Genomic DNA, 17,920 nt, shown 5'->3' on the forward strand with positions numbered 1-17,920 from the left:
CAGACAGTTTTATGACTGATCTGGGTCGGGCCAAGGGAAAAAATTAGTCGGCTGTAATGGATTCCCACAATTATCACAGACATTGAAGACAATAAATCAACTCTTTGACTGCCCCACATTTTTCTTTATAAAGCTGAAGGATTAATTCTTGTTTCAAAAATATAAATTATAATTATTTTAACCATTTGGACATCAGTTCTTTTCCGCGAAGCTTTGACCTGCATTATTCACTGTGAAGTGGAACATAACCAGTACCAAGTCTATCATGAAGATACAAGAGTCTACAACTTGTACTTCTATACTATATGATTATAGGCATTGTATCTGCAATGGCCGACATTCAAGAGTTGCTCTGACAATATATGAAGTTCTTTCAGAGTTTATTGTTTATTATTTGTATAATGGTGGTACCTAAATGCACCAATAAGGACTGAACACCCATTGTGCTAAGTGAGGTACAACCAGAGTAAAAGACACCCCCTTCCCCAAGCAGCTTACAGTCTAATGAAGACAAGACAGAATAAGTGGGAGTAGCAATCAGAAGAAATGGGGAAGGAAGGACTCAAAGAATCAAAGTCCTTTAAGTAAAATAGACTGATTGGGGTGCTGTTATCCTTAAACAAACAACAGTTTGTCCTGTTTACAGGAGCAATGTAAAATGAGGAGCAGATAAATGCCATCTTCACTGGCAGAATTTCATCTGATTTCACATACTGAGGTCCTGGTGAAGCTGTGAGAACATCCCATGCTCCTCATGGCTGTTGAAGGCCAGCAGGGAGGTCCTGGGTCTACTACTGACTGAAATTGTTACTGTTTTTTCCTGGAACAGCAAATGCTGACCACTGAAACAAATAGTCATTAAGTTCTTGGTTAAGAAGCCATTACTTTACTGAACTCACCAATTACCACTATACTTCCTTCAAACTTTCTTGGTTCTGGATGGCTATGGAGGAGTTCATGTCAATGCAGCTTTGGATTCATCTGGATTCCTCTGACTTCCTGTGACACTATCAATCTGTTTTTTTACCTGAGTATGGTAGAAAGACATCTGTTTCTACCTTTAATTGATGCTCTTCTGACAATGCATAAAGTTCTGGTGGACCAGGATTACCTTTGTTATAGATAACCACAAGGCGCAGGTGCCATGCCTTTGTAGTCAGGCAAAGGGTAAAAATTGTTCTTTAACTGATCCAACCTTTCCTTTAAGAGGCTGCAAAAAGTAGTACTGGATAACTAGTCATCCAAACCACGGAGACTTCCACAACTGCCTAATACATAGCAGCGATGGACTTGCGTCTTTGCCGCTGATATTTATGGTAAGTATGAGTAAAGGTGGGCAAATGCGTGTTGTGCTGGGAAAGCTGTGTTCATCAGTGCATGGATTGTTTTGTGCTGGGAGATTTGTGTTGATTTGAATGTGGGCTGTGTTCATCTGGGAGATCTGTGTTGATTTTTGAAGGTGGTGAATTGGGGGGGTATGCTGCAGTGAGTGGCTCTGTGTGTTTGGGGTTATTGTGTATGGTTGTACTGTTGGCTGTCCTGATTTTGTGTGTGTTTTGTGTGGTGCTAGGAAACTTATATGGATTTGTGTGTGTGGTGAATTAGGGGAGTATGCTACAGTAAGGAGCCATGTGTGTTTATTATTGTGATTGCTGATTGTGTTGTTGTCTGCGTGGTTGTGCTAATTTGCATCGGGGGGTTGTTCTGGGAGAGTAGTGATGATTTGTTTGACAGTTGAGCACATAGGTATGGCAGTTGGGCCAAGTAATTTACCACCTGTGCCGGGGTAGTCAGTAGGCAGACTGCAAACCAAATCCGGACAGCCAGACCCTTTTGAACAGACCTTGAAATCCCTTTATTTAATTATTATTTTATTATTTTTCTTATTATATTCTCTGGACTCTGGACCTTGACTATACCTCAACCAAGAAATTTGGACCTTGACAAAAAATAATTGACTACCCCTTATCTGTACAGTCTCCCCATATGACCAATGAAACTGCAGTATGTAAATTAGCTATACAATAAGAGTGGTTGGTTGATTGAGTTATATCTCTGATATCACAATGGTCTTAGCATGGTATAGAATAGATATATACCTTACTCTAGCAGTACACTGCACAGATATAATTCATAAAGTCAAAATGCCTGAGAACTTAAGAACTAGATTGTAACAGACCACACAACCCAGTGATGATTCAAGCTGCTGATATTCTGAACAAAAAGAGCTCTCAACCATGCTTATAGCTGCTTCCATAACTTCATGCTGACCCTACAAACATTTTAGCCTTCAGAATGACATATAGACAATCTTATTATATAAATTAGACATCTCAAGGAGACTGTAAGGCATTTGGGGCAGCAGTGCTATCGGTACACCAGTGACACACAGTTCTAGCTCTGGTTCTGTTGAAATGGAGTTTCCAAATGTCTCGCTGAGACCCTGAAGAGAACAAGTTGAAAGATCCAACATGGAGAAAGAGTGAATTGACAGCGAGGGAAAGCAATTTGAGGAACTGAGGAGGTATGTAACTGGTCTATGTATTGGTAAAGGTCCTCTCCTGCTACATTGGTTTACAATCTTTACATACTTCTGGACCACATTGTGCTTGGTTACCAGGAAGCAGCAGTGGCTCTGTGATGGGGTGTACTCCCCACAATGGCTCTGCAAGAGCTGAATTAGGCCAAAGTGGCCCAATCAGCCAATTAGACTGCAAATGGGGGAGACTTAAGATGGAGGAAGCTAATTAGAAGGAAGTTCAAATGTGAGGGTCTGGGGAGGACTTCTACAAAGCTAGGCGGCTGGCTATAGTGAAGGGAAGGAAGGAAGCCTGCAGTCCCCTACCCTGGGGCAGGGGAGACACAAGATGGTAGGAAGGTGTTCAGTGGCGAGTAATAACGGGTGCAGCTGCAGCCCTAGCCCTTAACTGTTCACTACAGGGCCCTGGATTGGAACCCAGAGTAGAGGGTGTTTTTAAGGGCACTTCTATAAAAACTGCCAGAGTCAAGGATAGAGAGACATAGGGCAGCAAATGTGAGGACTGCCTGACACTGCTTGTGGAAAGAGACTTTGAAAGACAACCCGCTTCCCCCAAAGGGTACCTGGTGAGTGACCTGGCTGGAGGGCTAAGTCATGAAGAGGAAGTAGCAACAAGAGAGAGACAGAGTGCCATCACCGGGATGGATGTCAGCCTCACAGAGCTAATCGCCAGGAGATGACGCTGTCCAGCAGTGAGTAGAACACCCGTCACAGGTTCATACAATTTTTGTTTCCATTTGTGACCAGCTATTTGATTGTATTCTTTCCTGGATGAGGCAAACCTTGCAACACTAATCCATGCTTGTCATTACTAGGCTGAACTACTGCAGTACTGTCCATTTGGGGCAATATACTCCTAGTAGTTAAGAGGCATAGAATATGGCAGTCTATTAACTTACTGGGGTAAGTCCACATGAGCATATGAAATCAGTGCTATGTGAACCTTAGTGGGTTCAAATCTGTCTGTAGGTACAGTCCAACACACTGGTTATAAATCTCTATATGGCTGAGAACTGGTATATCACAAACTATGCCATGAGACTAAGCAAGCTTCATCAGCTATTGAAAATGATTCCTCATATGAATAAAAAATTCCTCAAGATCAATGGATTGAATTGAAGACATTATGTTCTTTGTTTGAGACTTGAAACCAAACTTGTCTTACATTGTGGAATATAAAATATCTTAGCATTTAAATTTGTAAGTTTTATAATATGCTTTTTGGGGAGTAATCTGTTGATTAGAATCATCTGCTAATTATAATTTATTTTTAAATGTATAAAATATACCTGTCACATTTGTCCCTAGGTTAATGAATGATATTAAACACTAATCCGTACATTGATTCATACCAACACAAAGCCAGCCCATAAACAGTTAATAGCTTCAGGCAAAAGATGAAAATATAGACTGAGTACTGCTTGCTGAAGATCAACAGATTTTGCTCTGTTGGACCAGTTGGGAAAGCAAATGCAATACCAAGTGCCTGCACTGAAAATGATCTGCCTATACCTTCCATATGCTTAAGTCTAGGGTGTTAACAAGAGTACCCCACATGATATCAACTGTCATGATGGCACTAAGTGAAAGAGACAGTCTTTCGGGTTGCCAAGAACCAAACCCTATGTAAGATTGCATCCATGTTCAAATATTCAAAACAGTTAATTTCAGGACTTGGTAGACTTCGATTTGAAGTTTCCAATATTTACTACATGGGTTCCAAGTCCTGGTCTATTCCATATCAATGATTTGGAATCTATCAGAGTAGTCTGAGTTTCGTCAGACTCTTAAATTCTGAAGGCCTTCTTGTATCCCAGAGGAAGTAGCATTGGAACATTTATGGCTATGCAGAGATGCTTGCAAGACTTCCCTGCGCCTACCTAGGTGCTGAGGTATGATATTAAAGGATCCCAATATCACAAAGGGCCACCCTAACATCTGTGGTGACCTCCTCCCTAATTGACTTTTCAGTCAGGTACTGTGCGGGGGGGGGGGGGGAATAAAAGCCTCCTGCTAAAAAGGAAGCGAAGAGAGAGAAGCACGTGCCGGGGAGGGGCGAACGGCTCGCTGGAGCCGTGGGCGCAGATGGCCTTCCCTGCCGGTTTTGGCGGGAAAGCCATGCTCGGGCTAGGGAGCAGTTGCCTCGTTCACCGCCCCCGTCGTCTCCGACCCCTCACACAGGCCGGGCAGGCCCTGGCTATTTAATGGGCGGGGGGGGGAGGACACACCCTTTCACCCCGAGTCTCTGAGCCCCTTCGCCACAGAGCCCCGCGCCCCCGCACAGCCAACGCTCACTGCCGCACGTCGCACCCACAGGGGAGTCACTCACAGCACCAATCGCAGGCCCCGAGGCACGTTCCCCCGGGAGCCACCCCACTCCGAACCTCCCTCTGACTGACCCAGCTGGGGGGAGGGCGGCGTCGCCTGCAGCTCCGCTTATCTCCCGAGGGGCCGGGCCCCCGCACCCCTGCTACTCACCGCGTTCTCGGGCTCCATCTCCGGTGTCACGCCGGCCTCAAAGTCCCCGCAGCACGTTTCCCGCACGCAGCTCCCTCCACACGCCGCGGCAGCTCCGAGCCTCGACGCGCTCCTGACTGTGTACCCACACAGAGCCGGAGGAGTCACATCGGGACGGGCGGGCCCGGAAAACGGAGTGTGTTGCGGAGGGGGGGGGTCTTCTCCTTGCCTAGCGCACGGGTAGGGGGCAGTACTGAGCTAAAATGGGGGGCGGAGATTGATATCAGGGATTGTCTGGGGCAGCCGGGGAAAAAGAGAAGCGGGCGGTCAATTGTCTCTCCCACAGAACTACCTGCCCTCCATTCCCCATGCGCCCCACAGAGCTACCTCACTCCCTTCCCCTTCATGGGACCCACACAGCTACCTTGCCCCGTTGTTGTGTGGCGCTCACAGGGGAAAGAGCATAAGGCAGCATCTCGCCAGGGCTCCAGCATAGCTACCCTCCCACAGTCCCTCCAGTGGATCGCACAGAACTATTCTCCTCCCTATGAGCCCCACACAGATACTACTTCATCCCCTCGTGCCCCCTAACATTTCTCCCCATGGGTCCCACATATCTATCCTCCCAAGAACTATTCAACATCCAGCTCTTATCAGCACACTGCAACCCCAACAGATATTGCCTCCAAAGCCTCACTGAGTTCCACTCAGTTATCTCTCCATATCCCATCTACCACCTGCTTCAGCCCATTCAGTCATCTTCTATCTGCAGCCCATTCAGTTACTGCTCCTCCTTCCATCTTCTGCAAAACACATCCTACCTGCTAACCCCCCCCCCCACATTCTCCCTGCTACTCCCTTCAGCACACTTCTTTATCACTTCCAATCCCCCCTTTCAGTCATCATCCCTGCAATCATCCCTTCCCTGCAGCTTGGGCAGTTTTCACTCCCCATCCCAGTAAAAGAGCTCTTTCATTGAGTTATAAGAGATCAGTGTTTAGGGGCCATGCCTGGAAAGTGGAACTCCCCCCTCTGCCAACCTCCCTTGCACCTGCTGGTGCTGTCACTCACCCTCAGAGCTCAGCCTGCCTCTCTGGGACAGGCACGCACAACTCCTAAGCACTACACAAAAGCCCCTTTACAGCTCCTTAGACACCCTAAAGCACTGGGAGTGGGAGGGCTGCTTACTCACCTCCACGGGGTGAGTTACTAGACCCTGGGGCACCACCAGTAGCAGCAGCTGGATAGGAGTTGGTTTCTGACTTCCAGGCCTGGAGCAGCAGGAGAAAGCAGCACAAAGCTGTTGGCTGCTGGCTGCTCCTCCATTCCGTGTGCTTCTGAGTTTCTGACACTCGCACACATTCCTTCTCCCCCTCCCCCTTAGTGAGTATCATTTCACCAACAAACCCTCATTACACATACTTGCAAAACACTGATCACAGGCTGGCTGGCACACAAACATACAAGAATAGTACCAGGGAAGGGTGGTGTAAATATTACAAATTGGAGCTCAGGAGGACTCTGTGAATGAGCTAGAAACACCATTCATTGAAACACCTCGCAAAAGTCCCCACACAATCCCAAGATCCCATTATATGTGCACCATATAATGGTGGCCTGATGTGCAGGCCACTATCTTAAAATTAAAAAAATAAATAACCTTGAAATATTTCAGTTAGCCACAGTCACACAAAGTAAACTTCTGTCAACCGGTGTGTGTGTGTGTGTATATATATATATTTATATAACCTCCACCATGATTTGTTATTTGGGATTGAACCTTTTAACTCCATTAGCTAATGGTAGTAGCTGGCATAGCCTATATGTGGAACTCCACCAGCCACTGGAGTTACTTGCCCATTCAGTTACTGCTTGCTGAGATTACAAACAATGGTTCCATTTAGTGTCAATTATCACAATATTTTTTGTGATGTAGGTACCTACACTGGGAGGTGAGCTGAAATGTACTCATTTGACACAAGCCACCAAATAACTTGTCAATGATTATTTGGTCATCATCAACCAGATTCTAGCTAGTGACTTAAAAATTAAAGGACGTGTGGCATATAAACAAGCTTTTGATTGATTATATAGCATTTCCACATTTCTTTCAGCTCTGAGGAGGTGCTGCACTACTTTCATTGAGATAACTATAGTGCTCCTTCATTAGCCAGTTGTAGGATGACCATATTTCCCTGTGCTGAATACGGGACACCTGGTAAAATTACTCGTATTCAAGAGAATTCAACAGCAATCAATCAGAACTATGCAGTACAAATGTTAAAATTAACATCAAGTTGACTGAGCCCCTGTTAAAAAGAAATACTGCACAGTTGGATTCTTTTCATTTACCTTCTTCTGTTTAAGGCTTTAGGGCTCACACGGGGAGAGGTGACACACACACACTCCCATACACACCTCTCTCTGTGCCTGGAGGCAGCTTGTCCCTTCCTGCCTGCACAGTGTCAAAAGGCAGCTAACACATCCAGGCTGCTGCCGGTCACCAACATAACCCGACCGCCTCCTGTCCCCTGGCTACAGTGCTGGCAGGAAGGGATTAAGCCCTAAGGATGCATTGTGCACCAGGGCTCAGGGAACCTGACTGCAGGGGCTTCAGCTAACCCTGCCAGAGAGGTGGCTCAGCAAGGGAGGATATATAGGACAGGACCCAGGGCGAGAGGGGGCTGGGGTGAAGAGTGTGCTACACTAAGTCCCTGCCCTGAGAGCTGCTGTGGCGCCTACAGGGTTGGGGCGTGAACAGGCTGGAAATAGCTTCCCCCCCGCCACTCCAGAGCTTAGCTGAGGGGTGGAGAGGCTTCCCTATGCCAGCACTATATGGGGCTTTGGCACGCGCAGGGCTTGGCTCCTCCTGGCCAGTACCCCAGGCTGGAAGGTCTTGGGCTTCCCCAGGGCACTGGCCTAGCTGGAGGCAGTTGGGGAAGAAAGGAGCCTGCCAGCCAGGCCGTTGGTGAGCTGAGTGCTCTGATCCTGGGCTGGTTCTCTGCACAGTGCTGGGAGCAGGACGCACCCCACTGGGGGGAATATGGAGGACCAGTGGGGCTGGGGGAGTGAAGGGGCAAAGCAGGGAGAGGACAGTGAGATGGGAAGCACGTAAAGGGCCAATGGGTGGACAGCAGCGGTGACACGTAACCGGCTGCCACCTGGTGCCTGCCCACACTCGCCAGCCATGGCAGCACGCAGCCAGTGCTGTCTGGAAAAGGGATGGGGGCTATGCTGATGGATCAGCATGGGGAGCGGCCAGCCCCATGCCCTGCAGTTTTGCCCTGCCACCAGCCTTGTACACCCACCCAATTGTCAGCCACTGGACGCCCCCTGCTCACTGCTGGTGGGCGGGACGCTGGCAGCAGGGATCCAGCTAGTAGCAGGACCCGCAAGTACTGATGTGGTGGGAAACAGAAAATACGGGACAGTTTGCCCGTTATTAAGAAGAAGTCGGGACACCTGCAGGAGGGCTTAAATACGGGACTGTCCCTTTAAAAACGGGACATCTGGTCACCTTAGCCAGTCACCCTAGCCATAGTAGTATTGTTGCAGTCGTTAGCATGCTGAACTTGGAAACTCAGCAAATGAGATTTGTAGGATCCTGTGTCTTTAGCACATAATCATGTGAGAGTTAACTCTTAGGGCTTGTCTATACTTACCAGGGGATTGACGCTGTGGCAATCAATCCATTGGCAGTCGATTTAGTGGGTCTAGTGAAAACCCGCTAAATCGACTGCCGATCGCTCTCCTGTCAACTCCTGTACTCAACCTGATTGAGAAGAGTAAGGGGAATCAACAGGAGAGCATCTTCCATCAATGTTGCGTAGTGTGGACGATAAGTAGATCATTGATTTGAGTTAAGCTATTCACGTAACTCAAATTGCATAGCTTAGATCGACTTTTTTCCCTTTTGTGTGAACAAGGCCTTAGTGGTGAAATTTTTAAACTGGCTGAGAAAATAAAGCTACATCATAAGAGTAACATTAGCAGAGCTGATAAAAATTCAGAAGGATTAATGGTTATTTTATAGAGACTTGCTGAATTACAATCACTGACCTAATTTTATGAATACCTACCACAAAACACATACGTTTAACCTAATAACAGCGTGTTGTTTCTACATGCTTTCATCTGATATGGCTTTGAACTCTCCAACTTGGAATATAAAAGGCATATGAAAGACTTGTCTTCCTGTTCTGCCTTACAAAGCATTTAAAGAAATCTGAGATGTGAAAGATTGCATGGCATATTTTTAACTGCTGGATTTTATTTTATGCTAGATATGATACAGCTATTTTAAAACCTAGATCTTTGACATCTTACATTTAACACTAAAAATCATGATAAAAATAGGACTTTTGAGAACAGATGGGAGGGTGACCTGGTTTTGATTTTGATAATTTAAAATTTGAAATCCTGAAAAGCCAAGAAACTTATAGTAAATATTAATGAAGTAGGGTTGGTAATATTTTAGTCTCTATTAACTATTAAAACTTATTAACCATTAACATGATTTAAATATTGTAACAGTTACTGTGCTGGCTGCCTGGTGTGTGTTTTCTCCAAAAAGAGAAATATACCCTGGCTTAGGCAGTCATTCAGAGAGGAAGTCAGTAGTGTCTGTTTTTAATTCCTCTCCATCCATCAGAAGGATAAAATGAGCTCTCTGTGTATTCTCTTCCAGAAATAAAAAGATATGGTTCTTTGTTTTATGGACTTGTGCCTGCAAGGCATTTTTCTTTTCCAAGTGTTGGGAAGGAAGAGCCAGGTGGTAAGCAAAGTTAAAGATAATCATGAGGAAAATAAGAGAGCTGAGAGATTTGGGAGTGAGTGTACTCCAGGTACAAAAAGCGGGAGCTCGATTTTGTGACTAAGACAGGGTTGGAAATCGGGACTCCTGGCTTTCATTCCCAGTTCTGCTATTGATTTATTGTTTGACCTTGAGAAAGTCACACCCCATGCTTTGATTCAGTTTCCCATCTGTAAAATGCAGATAATAATACTGACCAACCTACCAGGTAGTTGAAAGCATCTTAAGATCCCCACATGGAAATATTATCATTATTGTATTATTATTAGATGGGGGAGATTTCTGATTTCACATATTCATACCTGAAAAAAAGTAACTCAGGATGCTGCTTAGAGATTGAGTATAGAATAAATGTATGTGGGGAAAATGTTAAATTTATGGAAAATTACAATACTTTCTCCAATTTTTAAGGGACTTTTGCTGTGACTTTCCCTTTATGACAACTTTGCAGGGGTTTTCCTCAATTTGGGGACTTATCCTGTGTTCTTTGCACACCAAGAAAGCCCATAATTCTAAACATACAAGGAATTTGGGACCTAGGCTTTAAAGGCAATAGTTTTACTCTTTAGCAGCATATTTTGATGGTTATCCATATAGTGCCATCTAATGGGAGGGGCAGTGGGGGGGAATTGTCCAGGGCCAGTGGAAAACTGAAGATAATAATAAAATTTCGAGGGAGTTCTCCCAATTTATGTAAGCATTTTTAATTTTTTTTAGTAATTCATTATCTTCTTCTCCCCCTCTCTCTTCTTGATGCTGTCTCCACTGCTTCTACCTTTCTCTGCTTGTCATATTTCTTTGTCCCTAGTCACTCACATTTGAAGCCTTTCCCCACTCTTTTTTTTCTTGTCCCTCTCTTTTTGGCTCCTTTACCCCCCCCCCCATTATGTTTCCTTGTCCCATCTGTGTCCCAGTCACTCTTCCCCTTATCTGTGCTTGTGCTTGTCCTCTTCTGTTTGTCACCTTGTTCCTTTTCTGCTTCTAGACGTCCTTTCTCTTTTGCCTCCATTCATTTTTGTCTCTCTGTTTTTCAACCTTGTGTCCCTCTTTCCTCACCACCCTCTCTTTTAAAATCTTCTGCCCTGTTCCTCCATTCAGACTGCGATCATCGGTGAGGAGAGGACTCTACTTCAACTATCTTCTGATGGGTCAGTCCATATTAACCAAACATTCTGCTCAGTGTAGGCTAGTTACTCAGTGGTGTCCTCTCCCATCTTGTTCCTACGTAGCAGCTGTGTTTACTCAACAGATGATTGAAAGGAACAGAAGGTTTCTTGATCTTAATGGTCAGTGCTTAAGGGAGGCTGCTGACTTGCTGTTTTTGATGGCAGACTTCTATAATCCAAAGTGCGTTTAGCATCCAAACATTCTGGTTCAGACCACCCCTGGGAACCATGCCAGGATGATAACTGATTTATAATACAAACCTGTCCTGGATTGCCAGAGATTAGATTTAAAATTCAGAGTTTATAGCACAAGGACACTATTTTAGATTTTTTTAAATCTTAATTTAAGAATATATTGCCCGGCCTACCCTAGATATTTAGGTCGGTTTAACTATGTCAGTTAGGGATGTGAAAAATCCACAACCCTGAGCAGTGTAGTTAAGCTGAGCTAAGTCCCCACATAGAAAGCACTAAATCAGCAGAAAAATTCTTCCATTGACCTATCTACCGCCTCTAAGGGAGATGTATTACCTATGCCGATGGAAGAATCCCTCCTATCAGCATAGGTAGTGTCTACACTGAAGTGCTACAGCAGTGCAGGTGCAGTGGCAGAGCTGTGTCACTCTAGCATTTTAAATGTAGACATACCCTAAGAGTAATGATCAATATGGCACAGACTATCAGAACTAACTCTCTACAAACCCTCATTGGCCTACCTCTAATCCCACTCAAGATCCCAAAGAATGTTCCACTCCACATGGGAAGATTTTTTTATCATTCTTGGGGACCAGTAGCCTAAAAAGCTTCTTGGAAACGGCTTTTTCAATAAGGAATTAAACTGTGGAATTAATTGGCACAGGAAGATATTGAAGTAAATTTTTAGTAAGATCAAGAAGAGAAAGAGATGAATAAGTATAATAGCATCTGCATCAACACCAGTTAGGACAAAAATTAAAAATGCCATCAGTCCTATCCCAATTACCTCTAAGCAGAAGACCTATGTACAAAAGCCATGTTAAAAAGGGCAATGCCCTTTCTACACCAGAAACGATAAAACCTGTACATAAAGTATGGACCCCATCCCCAAAATAAGAATCTATTGTTCAAATCTAATGGTCTATTTGTATTAAAAAGAGATGAGGTCAATCTTAAACACAATTACAGAGTATCAGATCCTCAAATGATGTAAATAAGCATAGTTACATTGACTTCAGTGGAACTATATCAGTTTACACCCGTGGTTCTCAACTCTGGCCCACCACTTGTTCAGGGAAAGCTCTGGTGCTCCGGGCTGGTTTGTTTACCTGCCATGTCTGCAGGTTCGGCCAGTCACGGCTCCCACTGGCTGTGGTTCACCGCTCCATGCCAATGGGGGCTGCGGGAAGGGCAGCCAGCACATCCCGCGGCCCACATTGCCATCTTCAGCCCCCATTGGCCTGGAACGGGACACCGCGGCCAGTGGGAGCTGCGATCAGCCGAACCTGCGGACGCAGCAGGTAAACAAACCGGCCCAGCCCGCTAGGGGCTTTCCCTGAACAAGCGGTGGACCAGAGTTGAGAACCACTGGTTTACACCATCTGAGGATCTGGCCTTAAGTCTCCAACTAGATTGGTGAAGAGGTGGTTAAAGTTAAGCTCCTCATTTACTTTAATTGTTTGGTTGAATCTTCCTTTCATTGCACCCTATTATGTTTACTTTATTCTTCAAGACCTTTGATATTGAATCTAATTGTGATAAATTAATTTTTAGAGATTCTAATACAGTAATTTGCCATAATACTGTGTTTTTATATGGCTCACTGAATAAGAAATTTAATAGCATGACATTGGATAGAGGAGAGTATGAATAATTTGGAAGTATTATGAAACACAAATGGACAAGATGAATATTTTCAAGATAGATATATTTAGAAAAATATAAGACTCTATTTTTATTTAAACTCACTTTAAGTCCTCTTTATTTTGACAGTGTAACCATAATTAAACTTGCTTTAAGGCCACTGTATTCTCCCAAAGGGTGTAAATTAAAATCAGGAGCCCATGTTTGGAGATTAATGTAATAATCTGTGAAAATGATGATTCTGAGTTCTAATCCCAGTTCAACCCATGTTTTAGTATGGGGTTGTATGGATTTCATTCTACCTCCTGGTGCTTCAGCAACCCTAGCTGGGTAGAAAAGAATCTCCCTGTAAACAAGGTGTTCTATATCTGCTCAAACATTCTGTATGTTTGGAAACAATTTTTGAGAGTCACATTGTTAATTATTTAGTTAATTAGGTATTGGGCCCTAATCTGTAAGGGGCTGACAACTTTCGTCTCCCATTGATTTCAGTGGGATTTATAGGTGTTTAGCACCTTGCAGGAGTTTTTCCAATGTTTGTAAAGTGCTTTGAAGAAGTAAAATGCCACATAAATGCTAAGAACCAATGCAATTTATTGTGGCCCTGATATTTTTTCTTGTTTAGTGCTTAGTATTTATATTAAAAATAAATTATTCCATTTCTATCCCCTTGGAATTGGAAAAGATTCAGAAGAGGGCAACAAAAATTATTAGGGGTATGGAACAGCTTCCGTATGAGGAGAGATTAATAAGATTGGGACTTCTCAACTTGGAAAAGAGATGACGGGGGGGGGGGGGAGGGGGGAAGAAATCATGACTGGTGTGGAGAAAGTAAATAAGGAAATGTTATTTACTCCTTCTCATAACATAAAAACTAGGGGCCACCAAATGAAATTAATAGGCAGCAGGTTTAAAACAAACAAAAGGGAGTACTTCTTCACACAACGCACAGTCAACCTGTGGAACTCTTTGCCAGGGGATGTTGTGAAGGCCAAGACTATAACAGGATTAAAAAAAGAACTAGATAAATTCATGGAGGATAGGTCCATCAATGGCTATTAGCCAGGATAGGCAAGGATGGTGCTCCTAGCCTCTGTTTACCAGAAGCTGGGAATGGGTGACAGGGGATGGATCACTTGATAATTACCTGTTCTGTTCATTCCCTCTGGGGCACCTGGTGTTGGCCACTGTCAGAAGACAGGATACTGGGCTAGATGGATGTTCGGTCTGACTCAGTATGGCCGTCCATATGTTCTTATGGATTTGTTTAAGGTTCAGATAGAGAGAGCTGCATATGCTGGCTACGTTTATGTGGGAAACCTTGCATAAATTATTATAGACTTCTGTCATCTTCGCTGTCTTGTATGCTATTCTGTCTTTCTATGTGGTAAAAATTAATGAAAAACGTAAAATAATATTGGTTTATGTTTTAGAAATAGAGAAATATATATATAAATAAATAACATGGACATGAAAATAGTAATCCTTTCCTTTTTATTTTCCTTTCATCTTTTTTCCTGAAGGCTGCATATAATCACGTGCCTCATCTTACTTCTGTTTGAAATAATTCAAAATATGAATCAAATTTTGATTAATTACGCTGAATAGCCCTTTGCTATAATTACACCTCTTATTTACAAGAGCTAATTACCCAACAGAATTTAAAAATGCTGAAATGAAATGTACACAGTTGGAAAAAAAATACCTACATCAGTATCTTTGTATGGACTGTGACCTACAAGTACTTTTCATGCCAATGTGCTAAAATGAATGTAGAATTTCATGCCGAAGAGGAGAAATTACAACCATGAAATTCCAATTGTAGAGGTGAAAATAGCACATTTTGCAAGCTAAGAATGGGATATCTGGCTTTAGATTTGTGTTTCTCTTTTTCAGTATCCACCTTTAAAATAGCAGTCCAGCAAACACTAAAAATATCATATTAAATGGGTTTTGATCAAATAAATAATAAAAATAGTACCTAGCTCTTATATAGCACTTTTCAGCCATAGATCTCAAAGAGCTTTACAAAGGAGGTCAGTATCATTATCCCCGCTTAAATTGTTTCTGTAGTTCCTTATCCATCATTACTGATTACCAAGGACCAGGATTAAAATCATAAGTATACCCCTTAGCCTCAATCAGGTGGGAGAAGGGTGATTTTTTTTTTAAACTCTGAGGGGTTTTATGTAACATCAGCGCTTCCCCCCCATATTAATCTCTTAGTTAGAATAAAGTTTTGTTAGATCATTGAAGTGTGTGTGTGTGTGGAGGGGTAAGAGGAATTTTATTTTTGCCATATTTATAGCTCATCTCCTGCTATTTTCCCTGTAGTTTACAGAATACAGTCTCTAGCTCTTGTTGCAGAAAGCTTCGTAATAGTTTTAGCTCTTGCCTTTCACCTACATCAAGATATTTGGAGGAATGTGGTGATATATAATTTAAACTAGATTTGACCTGTCATCCAGTTGTAGTGGCTCACAGGGTATAATTATCTTACGCAGATTTTGCCCTGGAGGTGTCTGTGGTCTTCACAGAACTTTAAAGAGCCTGATATTGTTCTCAAGCTGCACAGAAACTGCTCAATGGATGTTCCACATGTAGAACACACACCAGAATGGGATTTCTGTCATTGGGACTGAGAACTACAGATCATGTAGAGTGTATATAGTCCTTACACCTCAATCTGTCTAAATTTGGCCAGTGAGTTTGAATGTATGCACAAGACTAATATAATGGGGAGAGGGTGAAATTGCATAAAAATAGGACTCCCCCCAAACATGTAAGTAAGGAGAGGAAAATGGGCATCGTAAATAAAACCTTCTCAGGGAAGCTGTAATTTTCTGTTTTCCCTTGGATTTAGAGAGAGTCTATTCTAGTTTTTTATAGCTAAAATTTCTCACTTGGTATAGTTCCAGCAGTAGCAATAGTGGGAGTGTTAGTATAGACTGCACACCGGTATTTTAACTACCATGACAGGCAGTCCTACTCAGAAATGATCTAGATAACAGTGGTAAAAATCCTGACACCTTGTTTAAATTAGCACTTCTGCAGTGGCTACCACCAGTGAAACTGCATGAGTGGTGTGACATTTTTGGAAAATAAGTGTAGTTTAGACAAGACCTTAGCCTTACTTTTCACCTATTCTAACAATCTCTTCTTCCCCAGGCATTAAAAAAACAAGAGATTTAAAATCAAAGTTATTAAATCCTTGCAGGCAATTCTCTTAAATCTCTTTATAATCCCTCCTCTCTTGTACAATTAACACCAGGGGAGGTTAAATTGTTTTGGGGATTTCATGTTCTGATCGCAATTATGACTTTTTTAAAATTCTGTCCCTAGGATGCCTTCTGTGAGGGATTAGGGAACCTGGGCTCAATGTGCATCTGTGAGAAACAATTAGGTGTGAACATTTTGCACACCTCTTAAAATGTATTTCCAATAAAATTCATAAGTGGCTTCCATCTGCCTAAAGACATAGGCTCACACTCAGTTTTAGAAGACGTAGCCAGAATCTGGCCAGCCTCAGTACTGGCTCACAAGGCGAGACTGCAAGGAGTTCCCTTACCCTTGTACTTCTGTTCAGGAGCTCTCCAGAACTCTGATGGAATGCATAGGCCTGACCCTTCCTTGTGCCTGTCGGGATGCTTGGTGCCTGAAAAGGGGCAGGATATGGTAAGGGAAGGGGCATCGCTCCACCCACACTTCATTGTGTAGCATAGATATACTGGGCAAGAAGAGGGAAGTACGCTGTGCTCTTTTAAAGGATGTTGTACAGGGGAAACTGGTGTGCAATGCCTGAGAGCTCCCAGAAGGAATTCTGGCTGAGCAAAAATCTTTCCTGGGGTCATTGTCTATTGTGCATATGCTGTCAGTGCTTCCGGCAGCATGTGGCTTGTGATAAATTTGTCTGCATCTGAATGTATGTGGGCATTAATAAAACACCTCTGAGAGTTGACAGTGTTGTCAGTCTAGACACCACAACGACTATCAGTTAATAGGGAGATACTGTGCCCTTAACACCCACAGAACTCCCTCTGATGTTATCTGTATTCCTGGATGTAGCCTACTCTGCTATGGAGCGTTCTGTTTTCTAGACTTTGTTTAAACATACTCAAAAAAGCAAATGTTGTTGTAGTTACTAATGACAAATCTTAAAGTATTATTAGTGACAAAGTTTAGTGCAATACAGTAGAATCCTCTTCGTTGGGACACCCACTGGTCCATCTTTAATTCCCAGTAAAAGGAATTCCTGATGGTCAGAAGACACCATTTAATAGTAATGCTGCTATCTTGGGAGCTGAACAGCCCACAATGGCCCAAATGTTCAAAAAGGTTTTCACATAAGTGTGTGTGTGGGGACCATGTAGACATGTAAATCTCAGTTACTGGATAGACTCATTCAATGGGAGGGTCACCATTTACACTGGGATAAGGATTGCACTGCTTTTAGGCTCATTACTGGGGCAGATCCAAGACACCTGGCATGAAACCTGACATATATGTAGCTGCCAAGGAAAGTGACAGATGGTGGCTGGCCAGTACCTTTTAGTGGAATCAAGGTCCACCTGTAAGCAATTAAGGCCTGATTCATAAAGGTATTTAGTTATTCGACATCAGTGGAAGTTAGGAATCTAAATACTTTGGATTTGGGCTTAACTGTCCATGTAGGTAGTAGTTAGTTAACTTACTATTGAGCACCCGGACCTGATAAAAGGCTACTAGTATTGTCTTCTCCAAATCCCTTCTCAAGGCCTTTTGTTTTGTGATGCCTACAAGCAATCAACCAACACTTAAATAACTAGACTGAGGAGGAAGCTGGGAGCAGATAAGGAAGTTTTACTTATTAGTGTAAATAGAAAAGTATGGGGTGGGGATGGTAGCACCACCTATTACTAAGGTTGCCTGACACTTCATTCTAAGACCCTGTTCCATTTGGGGTGAAATATTATATACTAGGTGTATAGTTCAGGCTGAATGTTTATAGAAAACTTTTAATCAAAACTATTCATCAACTTCTAATAATGGGGATAGCAGAAAAATGTTTTACCCACTTCAAAAAAAAAATCTGGTGACCTCCTCTTTGAAGGGCTCTAACACCCCCAT

The 17,920-nt window shown here is 43.2% G+C and overlaps 1 protein-coding gene across 1 annotated transcript in view; it reads right to left on the reverse strand.

Moving 5' to 3' along the window:
- BOLL (boule RNA binding protein) overlaps positions 1–5,035 on the reverse strand; it is a 79,392-nt gene extending 74,357 nt beyond the window's left edge. Inside the window, exon 1 of the mRNA XM_077829464.1 lies at positions 5,018–5,035. Coding sequence (XP_077685590.1) covers positions 5,018–5,035 — 18 coding nt within the window. The remainder of the gene's footprint in view (positions 1–5,017) is intronic.
- Positions 5,036–17,920: the final 12,885 nt, after the last annotated feature.

This window comes from Eretmochelys imbricata, chromosome 11, assembly GCF_965152235.1.
Source record: "Eretmochelys imbricata isolate rEreImb1 chromosome 11, rEreImb1.hap1, whole genome shotgun sequence".
Taxonomy (NCBI): Eukaryota; Metazoa; Chordata; order Testudines; family Cheloniidae; genus Eretmochelys; species Eretmochelys imbricata.